The 16,302-nt window shown below is 50.7% G+C and overlaps 1 protein-coding gene across 1 annotated transcript; it reads left to right on the plus strand.

Annotated features, from left to right (window-relative positions):
• Positions 1 to 4,837, plus strand: MLNR (motilin receptor). Its single transcript, XM_002824271.3, has 2 exons — positions 1 to 901; positions 1,703 to 4,837. Exons 1-2 carry the CDS (start codon positions 1 to 3, stop codon positions 2,098 to 2,100), a joined length of 1,299 nt encoding a protein of 432 aa, XP_002824317.3. The 3' UTR covers positions 2,101 to 4,837.
• Positions 4,838 to 16,302: the final 11,465 nt, after the last annotated feature.

Below are 16,302 nucleotides of genomic sequence, written 5' to 3' on the forward strand. Positions count from 1 at the left end.
ATGGGTAGCCCCTGGAACGGCAGCGACGGCCCCGAGGGCGCGCGGGAGCCGCCGTGGGCCGCGCTGCCGCCTTGCGACGAGCGCCGCTGCTCGCCCTTTCCCCTGGGGGCGCTGGTGCCGGTGACCGCCGTGTGCCTGGGTCTGTTCGCCGTCGGGGTGAGCGGCAACGTGGTGACGGTGCTGCTGATCGGGCGCTACCGGGACATGCGGACCACCACCAACTTGTACCTGGGCAGCATGGCCGTGTCCGACCTACTCATCCTGCTCGGGCTGCCCTTCGACCTGTACCGCCTCTGGCGCTCGCGGCCCTGGGTGTTCGGGCCGCTGCTCTGCCGCCTGTCCCTCTTCGTGGGCGAGGGCTGCACCTACGCCACGCTGCTGCACATGACGGCGCTCAGCGTCGAGCGCTACCTGGCCATCTGCCGCCCGCTCCGCGCCCGCGTTCTGGTCACCCGGCGCCGCGTCCGGGCGCTCATCGCTGTGCTCTGGGCCGTGGCGCTGCTCTCTGCCGGGCCCTTCTTGTTCCTGGTGGGCGTCGAGCAGGACCCCGGCATCTCCGTGGTCCCGGGCCTCAATGGCACCGCGCAGCTCGCCTCCTCGCCTCTCGCCTCGTCGCCGCCCCTCTGGCTCTCGCGGGCGCCACCACCGTCCCCGCCGTCGGGGCCCGAGACCGCGGAGGCCGCGGCGCTGTTCAGCCGCGAATGCCGGCCGAGCCCGGCACAGCTGGGCGCGCTGCGTGTCATGCTGTGGGTCACCACCGCCTACTTCTTCCTGCCCTTTCTGTGCCTCAGCATCCTCTACGGGCTCATCGGGCGGGAGCTGTGGAGCAACCAGCGGCCGCTGCGAGGCCCGGCCGCCTCGGGGCGGGAGAAAAGCCACCGGCAGACCGTCCGCGTCCTGCGTAAGTGAAGCCACCGTGGTTCCAAAGACGCCTGCCTGCAGTCCGCCCCGCCGGGGGCCGCGCAAACGCTGGGTCTCCTTCCCCTGCTCGCCCAGCTCTGGGCGCCGCTTCCAGCTCCCTTTCCTATTTCAATTCCAGCCTCCACCCGCCCGTACTTACCGTCCCCCGAGAAAACCATGTCCTGTCCCCCAGGAGCTCTGGGGGACCCCAGGGCGCTTTGAGGGTGGGATCCCCGGATCCGATTCAGTAACCAGCAGTGCTTTTCCAGAGCCTCTGAGACCACAAAGGAGAGTTGGTAATTCTTAATCCAACCACCTGTTAGATGCCACAGATGAGGAGTGCTCACAGTGCTCTTGAGAAGACGAGGGAGATTTCATAAAGCTAAAATTTTTTATTTAATGTTAAGGGATGCTGAAGGCTAAAGTAAACCTTGCTCGTATCAAAAAGTAAAGACTGTGCAGACCTGTTGTAGAATTATTTTCAACAGAGAACAGAAAACTTGTCTCCGAAGTGGGTTTGTGGAAGGAAGTCTGCCAAGGCGGCTTGTTCAGAGAAATTGCTCCTTCTGGTTTATGTCCAGCCTTGATAACACATATAGGAGCCTACTATGCAGTTTTAAAGCAAATATCCATGCAGCCTGCAGCCTGGTCATTTTTTCTGGGGTGAGGATCTGGCTAGGTAGAAGTTTTCTCTAATTTATTTTGCTGTTACTTGTTATTGCAGATGGTTCCTTTTGGGGGTGGGGGGTTTATTTGCTTCCCAATGCTTTTGTTAATCCCGGTGCTGTGTCTTATGTTGCAGTGGTGGTGGTTCTGGCATTTATAGTTTGCTGGTTGCCTTTCCACGTTGGCAGAATCATTTACATAAACACGGAAGATTCGCGGATGATGTACTTCTCTCAGTACTTTAACATCGTCGCTCTGCAACTTTTCTATCTGAGCGCATCTATCAACCCAATCCTCTACAACCTCATTTCAAAGAAGTACAGAGCGGCGGCTTGTAAACTGCTGCTCGCAAGGAAGTGCAGGCCGAGAGGCTTCCGCAGAAGCAGGGACACTGCGGGGGAAGTTGCAGGGGACACTGGAGGAGACACGGTGGGCTACACCGAGACAAGCGCTAACGTGAAGGACGGAGTAACCAGCACGGCCAAGCCAGGCTCCTCTCGCAGTTCTAAGACTTCGGGGAAAACAGGTGTGTAGAGAAATAAAGACAAAGTGAGGAACAGATCCTGTTAAGAAGAATGGAAAGAGGGTTGCAGTTGTGCCAGTTGGTTAAGAAATAGACCGCATGATTTATTTAACCAAGGTATGAAATGTAACTGTGCCAACCTTTCTAGTTTCCTTCCCACGTACCTCCTAAGGGATGTCGATTTTACCATCATGAAATCCCACATCTCAAAGTGTGCTCTTGTGTGACGGTTTCATGAAGTCCTCATTCTCCTACTCTTCGGAAAGATGATTGTTCATTTTACAGTTAAGTGATACACAGAGATGCTGCCCCAAAACTGCCACCTCTCAGATCATGAGTGTATTTTACTTTTATGTTTTGGATGTAAATATAACAGTGCATCTACAAGGAACCAGGATAATGACAGTTTTGATCCAAGAAATGATTTAATACCTATGTATGGCTGCAAAAACTTTTAGAAGTAAAAGGAATTCTGGGTAGACTCCAGTGTTCAGGGGTCCCACCTCTCTCCAAATCACAGCAAATCATAAAGTTTAGGCACAATAATAGCCTCTTTCAGAAGTATTAAGCAATCGTGTTGCAACCCACTTCTCCTTGACACTGCCCATGGGACCTTCCCAGTGCCACTGGCCATGGGGTGGCAAACTTTGGGCATCAACATTTGAGAGTAGAGAGCTCAGCAGGACATGGCTTTCTCCAGTGACTACAAATGACATTTGTAAAGAGCTATTTAATATGCTTTATCTCACCTCAGCTTGGTGGGGTGAGTGCTGTCGTCAACATTCCTGTTTTGGAAGTGAGTCTTGGATGGCCCAAACAGGAGCTGGTGAGCCGGAGTCTGAATCCAGCGTTTAAGTTGCTCACCTACTCCCAAGCCAAGATGCTGTCCTTACTGAAAAACGCCAGCCAATGGATTTAGTCAAGAGTGAAAGAGAACTCACTGGACATTCTGATCAACAACTCTGTAACTTTGTTTTGTTTTTTACAGTTTAAAACACAAATATTTTTAGAGGGTTACTGCTGTCACTCAGCTCCAAAGGGCTTCACTCATGCCACCTTCTGTATGAATGGCACCCCCAAGATGTGGGCAGGGTACAGCTTTCACAGTTCTACATGGGACCTTTTTTGGGGCTTTCAGATTGATAAATTCAAACCTAAATTACAATAGGATCTTGATTTGTATGAGGAATTTGTCCTGAGACCTTCATGAATCTTCACATCTACAAATACCAGAAAAGTGACAAATGCTATAACTTCAGAGTTATAATGACAGATAGACATAAAGTCACATTGAGACTTGGAGGCTGGAGAGGCAGCTCCGTTGATTCACTGACTTGATGTCTCTGCTTCACAGCCCACAGTTTGGGTGACTTCGGTAAATGTCTAAATTACTTTCCGCCACAGGCCACCATAGTCTCTTTTGAATAGTTAAAACTACAAAAGATGAATACATAAATAACAAGGATCTGCCCGACATGCACTCAAAGTTCTGTTGCTTTCTCATTTTCTTAGCCAAAGCCGTAGCTCAGTCCCCAGCCCGGTCCACAATTGGTAAAGGAATGAAGTCTCTCGTTTGCTTTTTCTCCTAGCTAGTGGAAGAAGCAGATTGCAGTCACTTCAAGAAGCATTCCCTAAACTGTGTTCTGCAGATTTCCAGGGATTATTGGAAAAAATGGTTCTGGGGTTAAATATGGCAGGAAAATACCCCCACCACACCCTAAACATTTCACACACATAACACAACATAGCATGTCAGAGGCTCTGAGAAGTTGTCTCAACCAACATTTCCTTGACTTATTTTATCACAGAACCAACTCCCCATCTTCCCTCCCCAAGAACACTTAGTAAAATCTCACGGAGTGAGAAATACTTTGGGGAGCACTGATGTAGGGGTTCTGACAGTGGAGGTGCCAGCCTGGAGCTGTCATAACTCTCTGCTTGGTAGCACTAAGTACAGCAGCTGCCACAGTCCTTCTGCTCTTGGGAGCTCCTCTCTGGAGCAGTCAGGAGTGGCCACCTCCCTAGGGAAGGTTGCAGCAAAGAACCTTATTGAGATGTATATAATATTTTATTTTATTTTTTTGAGACAGGATCTCGCCCTGTTGCCCAGGCTGGAATGCAGTGGCACAATCATAGCTCACTGTAACCTTAAATTCCTGGGTTCAAAATATCCTCCCACCTCAGCCTCCCCAGTAGGCAGGACTACAGGCACGCACCACCATGCCTGGCTAATTTTTTAGTTTTTTGTAAAGTTGGGGTCTTGCTGTATTGCCCAGGCTGGTCTCAAACTCCTGACCTCAAGCAGTCCTCCTGCCTCAGCTTCCCAAAGTGCTGGGATTACAGGCATGAGCCACCACACCTGGCTCATGTATAATATTCTAAATGTAGAAGCAAAGACCTCTCTTTTGAGCTTTCTTGTTCAGAATCTAGAAAACAAGGATTTACATGACACTTTCCTGGGACTTAAGCATGTTTCCAGGTGTGGGCATAGGGAGGATTACCCTTCCCTTCCCGGATGGTACCTGAGATGGAGGGCCTGAAGGCCATCCCTTCCTTCAGGATTCTTGTGTGGTCTCAGCCTACTAGTGGACTGTGAAATCAGTAAGTGTATCACATTTTTCTTCAACGGAACAGTGTGGACAACAACACAGTCCATTGTGTATCACATGTACTAAGGTAACTGTTGTGTTTGTTTCAATTATGTTTTGGTTGGTGTCTTTCCCGGTTCACAAAATAAAATATATTCTAACTGTGGGTCATGGTGGAAAATGTTTAAAAAGTTGTTCTAAGATCTAAAGTTTTTCTCTGTTCTTACACCGACAACTGGCTATGAAAAGGGAGGCCAAATTCAGTGAATCACTGGAGCAGGAGAATCACTGAGCTCTGGTTTCCAGTCCAGGGCTCCCTACCCACCCGACCCAGGGTGGTAATCATGGAGGCTATGGGCCAGCCACTCCCTCCACCCCAGCAGAGACCCGTGCTGGCATTCCAGCCATTTCTCTTTGAGCCCCTTCTCCCTTCTGCAGGCGGAACCACTTTTGTTAGGTGAGCTGCCAACCTTGGAAGAAGGTTTGTATTTCATTCATTCCCATGGCAAATATTTACCAAGCAACTAAGTGCCAGACGTGTATAATACAATACACTAGAAAAACTAGTCCATGTGATGATGTAAAAATCAATCAACTTTCTAATGGCATTCTCTGTTTGAAACGTGTATTGTGTCATCTAGATTAACACGGATTCACCATTTAGATCAGATGGAAGTGCAGAACATCAGGTTTGCACTATCTGTCTGGATGTTCCTCCTCTTTTTTATGTGAGACATTTACACTTCTGAAGGAAGCTATTGCACAACATCCGCTGGGATCCAAGAGTTCCCTGTGCCAGGCTCTCAAAGAGATACAGGCAACGTGCTAATGGTGTTGAAAATTCAAACACGCCCTCTCCTGACCCTTTCTACTCATGTCATAATGACATTTGCCAGTATATGGAAGCAAATTTCAGTGGTTGCACAGGTCTAGTGTGTTTTGTTTTAGAGACAGGGTCTTCCTCTGTCACCCAGGCTGGAGTGCAGTAGCTTTATCATAGCTCACTTTAGCCTCAACTTGCTGGGCTCAAGCAATCCTCCCACCTCAGCCTCTCAAGTAGCTAGGACTATAGGCACACATCACCACACCTAAAAAAAAAAAAAAAAAAATTTTTTTTTAAGAGATAGGGTTTTACTATGTTGCCCAGGCTGGTCTCCAACTCCTGACCTCAATCGATCCTCCCACCTCAGCCTCCCAGGGTACTGGGATTATAGGCACAAGCCACCACGCCCAGCTTAGGTTTAGTGTTTTAAAAGTGGCATTACTTAAACATAGATGGGATGCAATATTTAATTATGAGCCCAATTTCTAAGGATTCCAAACCCTAACTATTACAGAGCCCCTAGTCTTCTATGAGGAGCCTTCGAATTCAGCGTTTCCTCTTCTGAGCGCACAGGGCACAGGCTCCACAGTAAAGCTCTGTGGCGATCACTCAACCTGTCCCTCTCTGGTGTACACTACAGAGGAGGGGAGAGAGGCCGACTCGACCGGCCGCCTTAGGAAAACACTACACACTTTTTAAATAGTGCACACCTGTGTACTAAGGGTTAAAAGGCTTTTTATTCCCCACACTAATTCTCTGGGTCAGTGGTTCTCAAACTTCAGCCTGCATCAGAATCACCTGGAGGACGTGTTAAGACACAGATTGCTGGGCTTCCCCCAGAGGGTTTTGGAGTTAGTAGGTCTGGGGTGGGGCCCAAGAATCTGTATTTCTATTGAATTCCAGGTGATGCTGGTTTATGTCCCAGGTGGAACAGAGAGGGATGGCATAAGATTTCATCACACTACTCAGGGCATGCTCGACTGAAAACCTAACAACTGTTTAATTCTGGAATTTTCCATTTAATAGTTTTGGACCATGGTTGACCACAGGTAACTGAAACCTCAGAAAGCGAAACTACGGATAAGGCGGACTACTTTGTGGTTCCAAAGAAGCCATCCAGCTGGAAAAGTTCTGTTGTTGCATTTTCCACAGGGTCCTGCAAATAGGTCCTGATGGTCTAATACTCTTTTTTTTTTTTTTTTTTTTTTTTTGATATAGGGTCTCACTGTCACCCATGCTGGAGTGCAGTGGCACAATCACGGCTCACTGCAGCCTCAGCTTCCCGGACTCAGGTGATCCTCTCACCTCAGCCTCCTGAGTAGCTGGGACTACAGGTGCACACCACCACACACAGATAATTTTTTTATTTTTTTGTAGAGACGAGGTTTCGCCATGTTGCTCAGACTGTTCTTAAGCTCCTAAGCTCAAGCAATCTGCCCTCCTTGGCCTCCCAAAATGTTGGGATTATAGGCGTGAGCCACCACACCTGACCACTTAAATACTTTTAAGACATGTTGCAATACTATATAAACTCTTTTTGGCCATACAGCTTTTTTTTTTTCCTCTCATATATTAACATTCCCCAAAATACTCCACCTTGAAATTCTAGAGAGAAGTTTGGGTATGAAGTCAGGGCTCGCCATAAAGATTTGGGAGGCAACAGCATGGAAATGATCATTTTATCCAGTGCCTCAAAAACTTTCGCTTGCATCAGAAACCCTAGAGGGCTTCTTAAAACACGGATTTTTGGGCCCACTCCAGAAGTTCCGATTCTGTAAGTCTGAGAATTTGCATTTCTGTGTAGTTTGCAGGTGGTGCTGCTGCCGCAACTCCAGGATCACACTTTGAGAACCACTGATTTAAGTGATAGAAATAGATGGCCCCGACTAGGAGAAAGCTTACCAAGATCAAGCAGAGGCGGAGGGATGCACTCTAATGATCCCCAGGCTGGCTGGAAGTCACCAAAGCAGGCAGAAGAGCAGAAAAGAAAAAGCACGTGATGCATGTGATACAACCCGAAGGAAGAGCGTTTCACGGAGGGTCGGAGGTGAAGGGGTCATGCACCACGGGGAGCACAAAGAGAATGAAGTAGGGTCGCCAGACAAAATTCAGAGCCTGAAACTAAATTTGAATTTCTGATAAACAACATATATTTTATGTATAAATTTAAATATTATTAGCATGACACACTAAGGGCCAGGCGTGGTGGCAAACACCGGGAGTCCCAGCACTTTCGGAGGCCGAGGCAGGAGGGTTACTTGAGACCAATAATTCAACACCAGCCTGGCAATATAGCAAGATCTCATTTCCACACACACACACAAAAAATGCATTTCTTCATTAGCTGGGCATGGTGGCGTGCCCCTGTAGTCCTAGATACTTGAAAGGCTGAGGTGGGAGGATCGCTTGAGCTCAGGAGTTTGAGACTGCAGTGAGCTCTGATCACGCTACTGCACTTTAAAAATATGGCGTACCTATTACTTACATTTTTAAATCATTTATTATTTATCTGAAATCATATTTAAATGGGCACTCTATTTTTATTTTTAAATCTGGTAACCTTAGGATACTGGCAATGGAAAGACCACACAGTTTGGCAAAAGGAAGGAATCTAGAAAGTGCCTTTCAAGAGAGTGCTGGGGCAGGAGCCGGAAGATGGTAAGTTGAAAGGAAATGGCCACTGAGCAACAGTGGGTTAGATGGTCCCAGCCTGGGGGGCCTCTTTGTGCAGGGAGCTCAGCAGCTGATTAAGCAACTTTGCCGCTAGTCCTGTACTGTACTGACTTGTACCCCCACCCAAGAGCCAGCCTCTCCTGCTGTGGCTTGTATCCCAGCATCCTAGTTAGAAAAGCACCTACTGCCCCTGTGTCAGGCATCTGCACTGCACAGTCAGTAATTATTTTGATTTTTTTAAATCACAAAACTGAAGAATGTGTCTGATTCAGAACTTCCTAGAATATAATGTGTCATGACAATCTGTCAAACTGAAGAAGTTTCGTTTGTATCTAACCTGTTCCTAGGTGTTTATGTACACTTAGGCATTTTTTTAAGGCTTCATTTTCTCTTTCTGCAAAAGGGGTTGAATGAAATAAAATTTTCTTAAATGACTAATTAATTTACAATGAGGGGTGGTTCTTTTTCTCTTTTTTGAGACAGGGTCTCACTCCGTCTCCCAGGCTGGAGAGCAGTGGCGCGACCAGAGCTCACTTGCAGCCTCCACCTCCCAGGCTCATGCAATCCTCCCACCTCAGCTTCCCAAGTAGCTTGGACTATAGACACACACCACCACACCCGGCTCATTTTTGAATTTTTTGTAAAGACTGAGTCTCACCATGTTGCCCAAGCTGGTCTTGAACTCCTGGGCTCAAGTAATCCGCCTGCCTCAGCCTCCCAAAGTGCTGGGATTCTAGGCATGAGCCACTGCTCCGAGCTGGGTGCTTCTTCTTCTAAAAAAAATGTAACTCTATGTGATGACTGAGACCATAAAGGATAATGAAGTAATATTTAAATCTGTGTAAAGCAACTAGCATTGTGCCTGGTAGTAATAGATTTGATAAATACTGCTTAAATGTAAATGGAGAATAGCGACATTTTGGACGGCGAAAAATATCAATTTCTTAAAAACTAAGTTCATTGCAGTATTATAATACATTATAATGGAGTGTTTAGTTATATAACTATTGCAATGTACGTATAACATATAATAATACAAGGTACTTGGTATGCCGTCTGGAATGCAGTAATTCTCAGTAAATGTGAGCTAGCATTTTTGTCCTCAGTTCATATCCTATTAACGATCACTTGTTGGGTCTGTTTGTGTTTAAAAACATGAAACCAAAGTACTGAACATTTATTTTCTAAAAATCCAACAACTCATAAGGGGCATATTCACTTCATTACTTAGCTTCTTAAGGGACATCATTGGCATTTTACTCCCAAAGGATGTATCTTTCACTGAAAGTCTTCAGCTATTTTTTGTATTTATAATAACCCCATTCATATGATTCTGAGTTATCCTCCAGCATGCGTTTTTAAAAACTAGATTCTTGTGGCTAATGCAAGCATCTGGCTTTCTTAAATAAATATGAAAATGGCCAGGTGCAGTGGATTGAGCCTTGTAGTCCCAGCTACACAAGAGGCTGAGGTGGGAACTACTCTCTTAAGCCCGGGGGTTGATACCTGCAGTGAGCTATGATCAAGCCACCACACTCCAGCCTAGGCAACAGAGCAAGACCCCACCTCTAAAAATAAATAAAAATAAAAATGCATTTCATAAACACATTTCCCAGTAGCAGTTCCTAAGTTGGATTCTTTAAATGTTCCTTTACTAATTTCCATATACATTTTGATTTCCTTCGACAAGGAAAAAATACAAAGTATATTTTAAGTTTAAGTTGTTGGGCTATATATAAAAATGAATAGGCCTGTAATCCTGGCACTTTGGGAGGCCGAGGTGGGTGGATCACCTGAGGTCAGGAGTTTGAGAACAGCCTGGCCAACATGGTAAAACTCTGTCTCTACTAAAAATACAAAAAAAAAAAAAAACTAGCTGGGCGTGGTGGCACGTCCCTGTAATCTCAGCTACTCGGGAGGCTGAGGCATGAGAATCACTTGAACACAAGAGGTGGAGGTTGCAGTGAGCCGAGATTGTGCCATTGCACTCCAGCCTGGGCAACAGAGTGAGACTGTCTCAAAATAATAATGATGATAATAATGATAATAATAATAATAATAATAATAGGACCAGGACTCTTAACCTCAAGATTCTGTGACTTGTCAGGATGGGGAAAAAAAAAGTATGTAAATAAGTATAGATGTGATTAAATAAGTTTTAATAAAGAGCAGGGGAATTTAGAGAAACTGTACCAAGCATTAAATGTATTATTTTTAGTAACCAGAAATTCCTTCTATGGATGTAGTTAAGATTTTATACTATTTGGGAGGCCAAGGCAGGAGGACCATTTGAAGCCAGGAGTTCAAGACCAGCCTGGGCAACATAGCAAGACCCTGTCTCTACAAAAAAAACTAAAAAATTAGCCAGGTGTGGTGGCGCACACCTGTAGTCCCAAGCTACTAGAGAGGCTGAGGCAGGAGAATCACTTGAGCCCAGGAGTTCAAGGCTGCAGTGAGTTATGCTTGCACAACTGCACTCTAGCCTGGGTGACAGAGTGAGACCCTGTCTCAAAAAATAATAATAATAAAATAAAAGATGTTACAGTGATTGTTGGCTCAAACCATGCAAACTCTGCTGAACATAGTTTATTAACAATAACTCTCCATCTGAGGAGTCATTAAATCTTTCTGAGCTCAGTTTGCTCGAATGTAAGGTAAGAAGATTAGAACCAAATTATTTGTCATCTCTTCTACATAAATTATTCTGTGAATCCCTCACTTCCCTCAGCCTTGTAGGTTTGGGTATATTTTAGAAATTTGCTAGAATTAGGCCAGGCACAGTAGCTCTCACCTGTAATCCCAACACTTTGGGAAGCCAAAACAGGAGGATCGCTTAAGCCCAGGAGTTCAAGATCAGCCTAGGCAACATGACGAAATCTCATCTCTACAAAAAGTACAAAAACATCCAGGTGTGGTGGTGCATGTCTGTAGTCCCAGCTACTCGGGAGGCTGAAGTAGGAGGATCACTTGAGCCCAGGAGGTCAAGGCTGCAGTGAGCTGTGATTGTGCCACTGCACTCCAGCCTGGGTAAGAGAGCAAGACCCTGCCTCAAAAAAAAAAAAAAAAAAAGTACTAGAATTAAACAAAAGAGACTTGTTGCACCTAAAATAGCTTTTTATAAAGCTTTCAAGTCCATGAGGTTGATTTTCATTTAAAATACAGTTGCTAACAAGTTGGGTCATCTGCTGTGCCCACCAATAGCATGTTAAAAGCATTCAATAGGATGGCACAAGAGAGGAAGGGCTATCAGCAACAGAACAGTGATGCTGGGAGATGGGGTAACTAGACTGACAGGAAAGAATGAGGAAAAGTGGGACATCCCATGGTGAGGTCCATCTCACTGATCCTGAGCCCCCGACGGCAACACCAAACTATGCTCAGCACTTTTTAAAGAAATTATTTAAACTGACAAATAAAAATTGTATATGTTTATTGTATGCAACATGATGTTTTGATAGATATATGCTGTATACATTGTGGAATGGCTAAATCAAGCTAATTAGCATATCTGATACCTCACATACTTTTTTGGTAAGAATATTTAAAATCTACTCTCTTCACAATTTTCAGATATACAGTTTATTTTTGTTAACCATAGTCACCATGATGTACAATAGATTTGCTTTCTTTTCTTTTCTTGTTTGACACAGGGTCTTGTTCTGTCGCCCAGGCTGGAGTGCAGTGGCGTGATCATGGCTCACTGCAGCCTTGACTTCAGGGGCTCAAGTGATCCTGCTGCCTCAGCCTCCTGAGTAACGGTGACTACAGGTGCGTGCCACCATACCTGACTAATTTTTTAATTTTTTTTTTTCACCAATTTAAAGTGTATTTAGTATATTCACAAATAGGCACACCAATCACCACAGTCGATTTTAGAACATTTTCATATGAATGGAATCATGTAACAATGTGGTCTATTGTGTCTGGGTTTTTTCACTTTGATAATGTTTTTAAGGATTATCCATGCTGTATAGCATGTACTAGTACCTCATTTAAAAAAATTGTGGTAAATTGTACGTAAAGTAAAATTTACTTTTGTAGCAATTTTTAAGCATATAGTTCAGTGGCATTAAGTACATTCACACTGTTGTGCAACTAACACCATCATCCATCTCCAGAACTTTAAAAATCTTCCCAAGCTGAAACTTCATACTCATTAAATAATCATTCCTCATTCCCTACATCGTGCAGTCCCTGGGTAAATTTTGGTTTGGAGGAAAGGTGTGGGTGACATCACAGGAAGGAGGCAGAGCACCTAGAAAGTAGCAGTTAAGGAAAGCAGCAGGAAGCCTTGGACAGTGGTTCTTAAGTATTACTGGGTCATGGACCTTTTTTTTTTTTTTTTTTTTGAAAGGTTCCAGAATGTAGGAGTTTTATTTGTTATGTTTAAATTTTTAAAAATTTCATGATTAGACAAGCTGGTCTTCTTCTTAAGCCCATAAAAACTACAGTAAACTAGATAGGCCATAAAGATGCTGTGTCCATCATTCTGATTGATTCTTTTCCCTTCTGCCTTCCACCATGGGATGATGCAGCATGAAGGCCCTTGCCAGATGCCAGTGCTATCCTCTTGGACTTCCCAGCCTTCAGAACTCCCAGACAGGGCGGCCGGGCAGAGGCGCTCCTCGCTTCCCAGACGGGGCCGCCCGGGCAGAGGCGCTCCTCGCTTCCCAGACGGGGCCGCCCAGGCAGAGGCGCTCCTCACTTCCTCCCAGACCGGGTGGCAGCCGGGCAGAGGCGCTCCTCACCTCCCAGACGGGGCGGCCGGGCAGAGGCGCTCCTCACTTCCCAGACGGGGCGGCCGAGCAGAGGCGCTCCTCACTTCCCAGAGGGGGCGGCCGGGCAGAGGCGCTCCTCACTTCCCAGACTGGGCGGCCGGGCAGAGGCGCTCCTCACCTCCTAGACGGGGTGGCCAGGTAGAGGCGCTCCTCACTTCCCAGACGGTGTGGCGGCTGGGCAGAGGCGCTCCTCCCTTCCCAGATGGGGCAGCCAGGCAGAGGCGCTCCTCACTTCCTCCCAGACGGGGTGGCGGCCAGGCAGAGGCGCTCCTCACTTCCCAGACGGGGCGGCTGGACAGAGGTGCTCCTCACCTCCCAGACGGGGCGGCCGGGCAGAGGTGCTCCTCATCTCCCAGACGGGGCAGCCGGGCAGAGGTGCTCCTCACTTCCTCCCAGACGGGGTGACGGCCGGGCAGAGGCACTCCTCACCTCCCAGACGGGGCGGCCGGGCAGAGGCGCTCCTCACCTCCCAGACGGAGTGGCCGGGCAGAGGCGCTCCTCACTTCCCATATGGGGTGGCGGCCGGGCAGAGGCGCTCCTCACTTCCCAGATGGGGCAGCCGGGCAGAGGCGCTCCTCACTTCCTCCCAGATGGGGTGGCGGCCAGGCAGAGGCGCTCCTCACCTCCCAGACGGGGCGGCCGGGCAGAGGTGCTCCTCACCTCCCAGACGGGGCGGCCAGGCAGAGGTGCTCCTCATCTCCCAGACGGGGCAGCCGGGCAGAGGTGCTCCTCACTTCCTCCCAGACGGGGTGACGGCCGGGCAGAGGCACTCCTCACCTCCCAGACGGGGCGGCCGGGCAGAGGCGCTCCTCACCTCCCAGACGGGGCGGCCGGGCAGAGGCGCTCCTCATCTCCCAGACGGGGCGGCCGGGCAGAGGTGCTCCTCATCTCCCAGACGGGGCAGCCGGGCAGAGGTGCTCCTCACTTCCTCCCAGACGGGGTGACGGCCGGACAGAGGCGCTCCTCACCTCCCAGACGGAGTGGTCAGGCAGAGGCGCTCCTCACTTCCCATATGGGGTGGCGGCCGGGCAGAGGCGCTCCTCACTTCCCAGATGGGGCAGCCGGGCAGAGGCGCTCCTCACTTCCTCCCAGACGGGGTGGTGGCCGGGCAGAGGCGCTCCTCACCTCCCAGACGGGGCGGCCGGGCAGAGGTGCTCCTCATCTCCCAGACGGGGCAGCCGGGCAGAGGTGCTCCTCATCTCCCAGACGGGGCAGCCGGGCAGAGGTGCTCCTCACTTCCTCCCAGACGGGGTGACGGCCGGGCAGAGGCACTCCTCACCTCCCAGACGGAGTGGTCAGGCAGAGGCGCTCCTCACTTCCCATACGGGGTGGCGGCCGGGCAGAGGCGCTCCTCACTTCCTCCCAGACGGGGTGGCGGCCAGGCAGAGGCGCTCCTCACTTCCCAGATGGGGTGGCTGGGCAGAGGCGCTCCTCACTTCCCAGACGGGGTGGCCAGGCAGAGGTACTCCTCACCTCCCAGACGGGGCGGCCGGGCAGAGGCGCTCCTCACTTCCCATACGGGGTGGCAGTCGGGTAGAGGCGCTCCTCACTTCCCAGATGGGGCAGCTGGGCAGAGGTGCTCCTCACTTCCTCCCAGACGGGGTGGCGGCCAGGCAGAGGTGCTCCTCACTTCCTCCCAGACGGGGTGGCGGCCAGGCAGAGGCACTCCTCACCTCCCAGACGGGGCGGCCGGGCAGAGGCGCTCCTCACCTCCCAGACGGGGCGGCCGGGCAGAGGTGCTCCTCATCTCCCAGACGGGGCGGCCGGGCAGAGGTGCTCCTCATCTCCCAGACGGGGCGGCCGGGCAGAGGTGCTCCTCACTTCCTCCCAGACGGGGTGACGGCCGGGCAGAGGCGCTCCTCACCTCCCAGACGGAGTGGTCAGGCAGAGGCGCTCCTCACTTCCCATATGGGGTGGCGGCCGGGCAGAGGCACTCCTCACTTCCCAGATGGGGCAGCCGGGCAGAGGCGCTCCTCACTTCCTCCCAGACGGGGTGGCGGCCAGGCAGAGGCACTCCTCACCTCCCAGACGGGGCGGCCGGGCAGAGGCGCTCCTCACTTCCCATACGGGGTGGCAGCCGGGCAGAGGCGCTCCTCACTTCCTCCCAGACGGGGTGGCGGCCAGGCAGAGGCGCTCCTCACTTCCCAGATGGGGTGGCCGGGCAGAGGCGCTCCTCACTTCCCAGACGGGGTGGCCGGGCAGAGGCGCTCCTCACTTCCCATACGGGGTGGCAGCCGGGCAGAGGCGCTCCTCACTTCCTCCCAGACGGGGTGGCGGCCGGGCAGAGGCGCTCCTCACCTCCCAGACGGGGCGGCCGGGCAGAGGTGCTCCTCACTTCCTCCCAGACGGGGTGGCGGCCGGGCAGAGGCGCTCCTCACCTCCCAGACGGGGTGGCCGGGCAGAGGCGCTCCTCACTTCCCAGAGTGGGCGGCCGGGCAGAGGCGCTCCTCACTTCCCATAGGGGGTGGCAGCCGGGTAGAGGCGCTCCTCACTTCCCAGATGGGGCAGCTGGGCAGAGGTGCTCCTCACTTCCTCCCAGACAGGGTGGCGGCCAGGCAGAGGCGCTCCTCACCTCTCAGACGGGGCGGCCGGGCAGAGGCACTCCTCACCTCCCAGACGGGGCGGCTGGGCAGAGGCGCTCCTCACTTCCCATATGGGGTGGCAGCCGGGCAGAGGCGCTCCTCACTTCCCAGACGGGGTGGCGGCCAGGCAGAGGCGCTCCTCACTTCCCAGATGGGGCACCCGGGCAGAGGCGCTCCTCACTTCCTCCCAGACGGCGTGGCGGCCAGGCAGAGGCGCTCCTCACCTCCCAGATGGGGCGGCCGGGCAGAGGTGCTCCTCATCTCCCAGACGGGGCAGCCGGGCAGAGGCGCTCCTCACTTCCTCCCAGACGGGGTGGCAGCCGGGCAGAGGCGCTCCTCACATCCCAGACGATGGGCGGCCGGGCAGAGGCGCTCCTCACTTCCCAGATAGGGCAGCCGGGCAGAGGGGCTCCTCACATCCCAGACGATGGGCGGCCAGGCAGAGATGCTCCTCACTTCCTAGACGGGGTGGCGGCAGGGCAGAGGCTGTAATCTTAGCACTTTAAGAGGCCAAGGCAGGAGGCTGGTAGGTGGAGGTTGCAGTGAGCCGAGATCACACCACTGCACTCCAGCCTGAGCACCATTGAGCATTGAGTTAGCGAGACTCCGTCTGCAATCCCAGCACCTCGGGAGGCCGAGGCAGGCAGATCACTCGAGGCCAGGAGCTGGAGACCAGCCCGGTCAACACAGTGAAACCCCGTCTCCACCAAAAATACAAAAACCATTCAGGCGTGGCGGCGTGCGCCTGCAATCCCAGGCACTCGGCAGG

Source organism: Pongo abelii, chromosome 14, assembly GCF_028885655.2.
Source record: "Pongo abelii isolate AG06213 chromosome 14, NHGRI_mPonAbe1-v2.0_pri, whole genome shotgun sequence".
Classification (NCBI taxonomy): Eukaryota; Metazoa; Chordata; class Mammalia; order Primates; family Hominidae; genus Pongo; species Pongo abelii.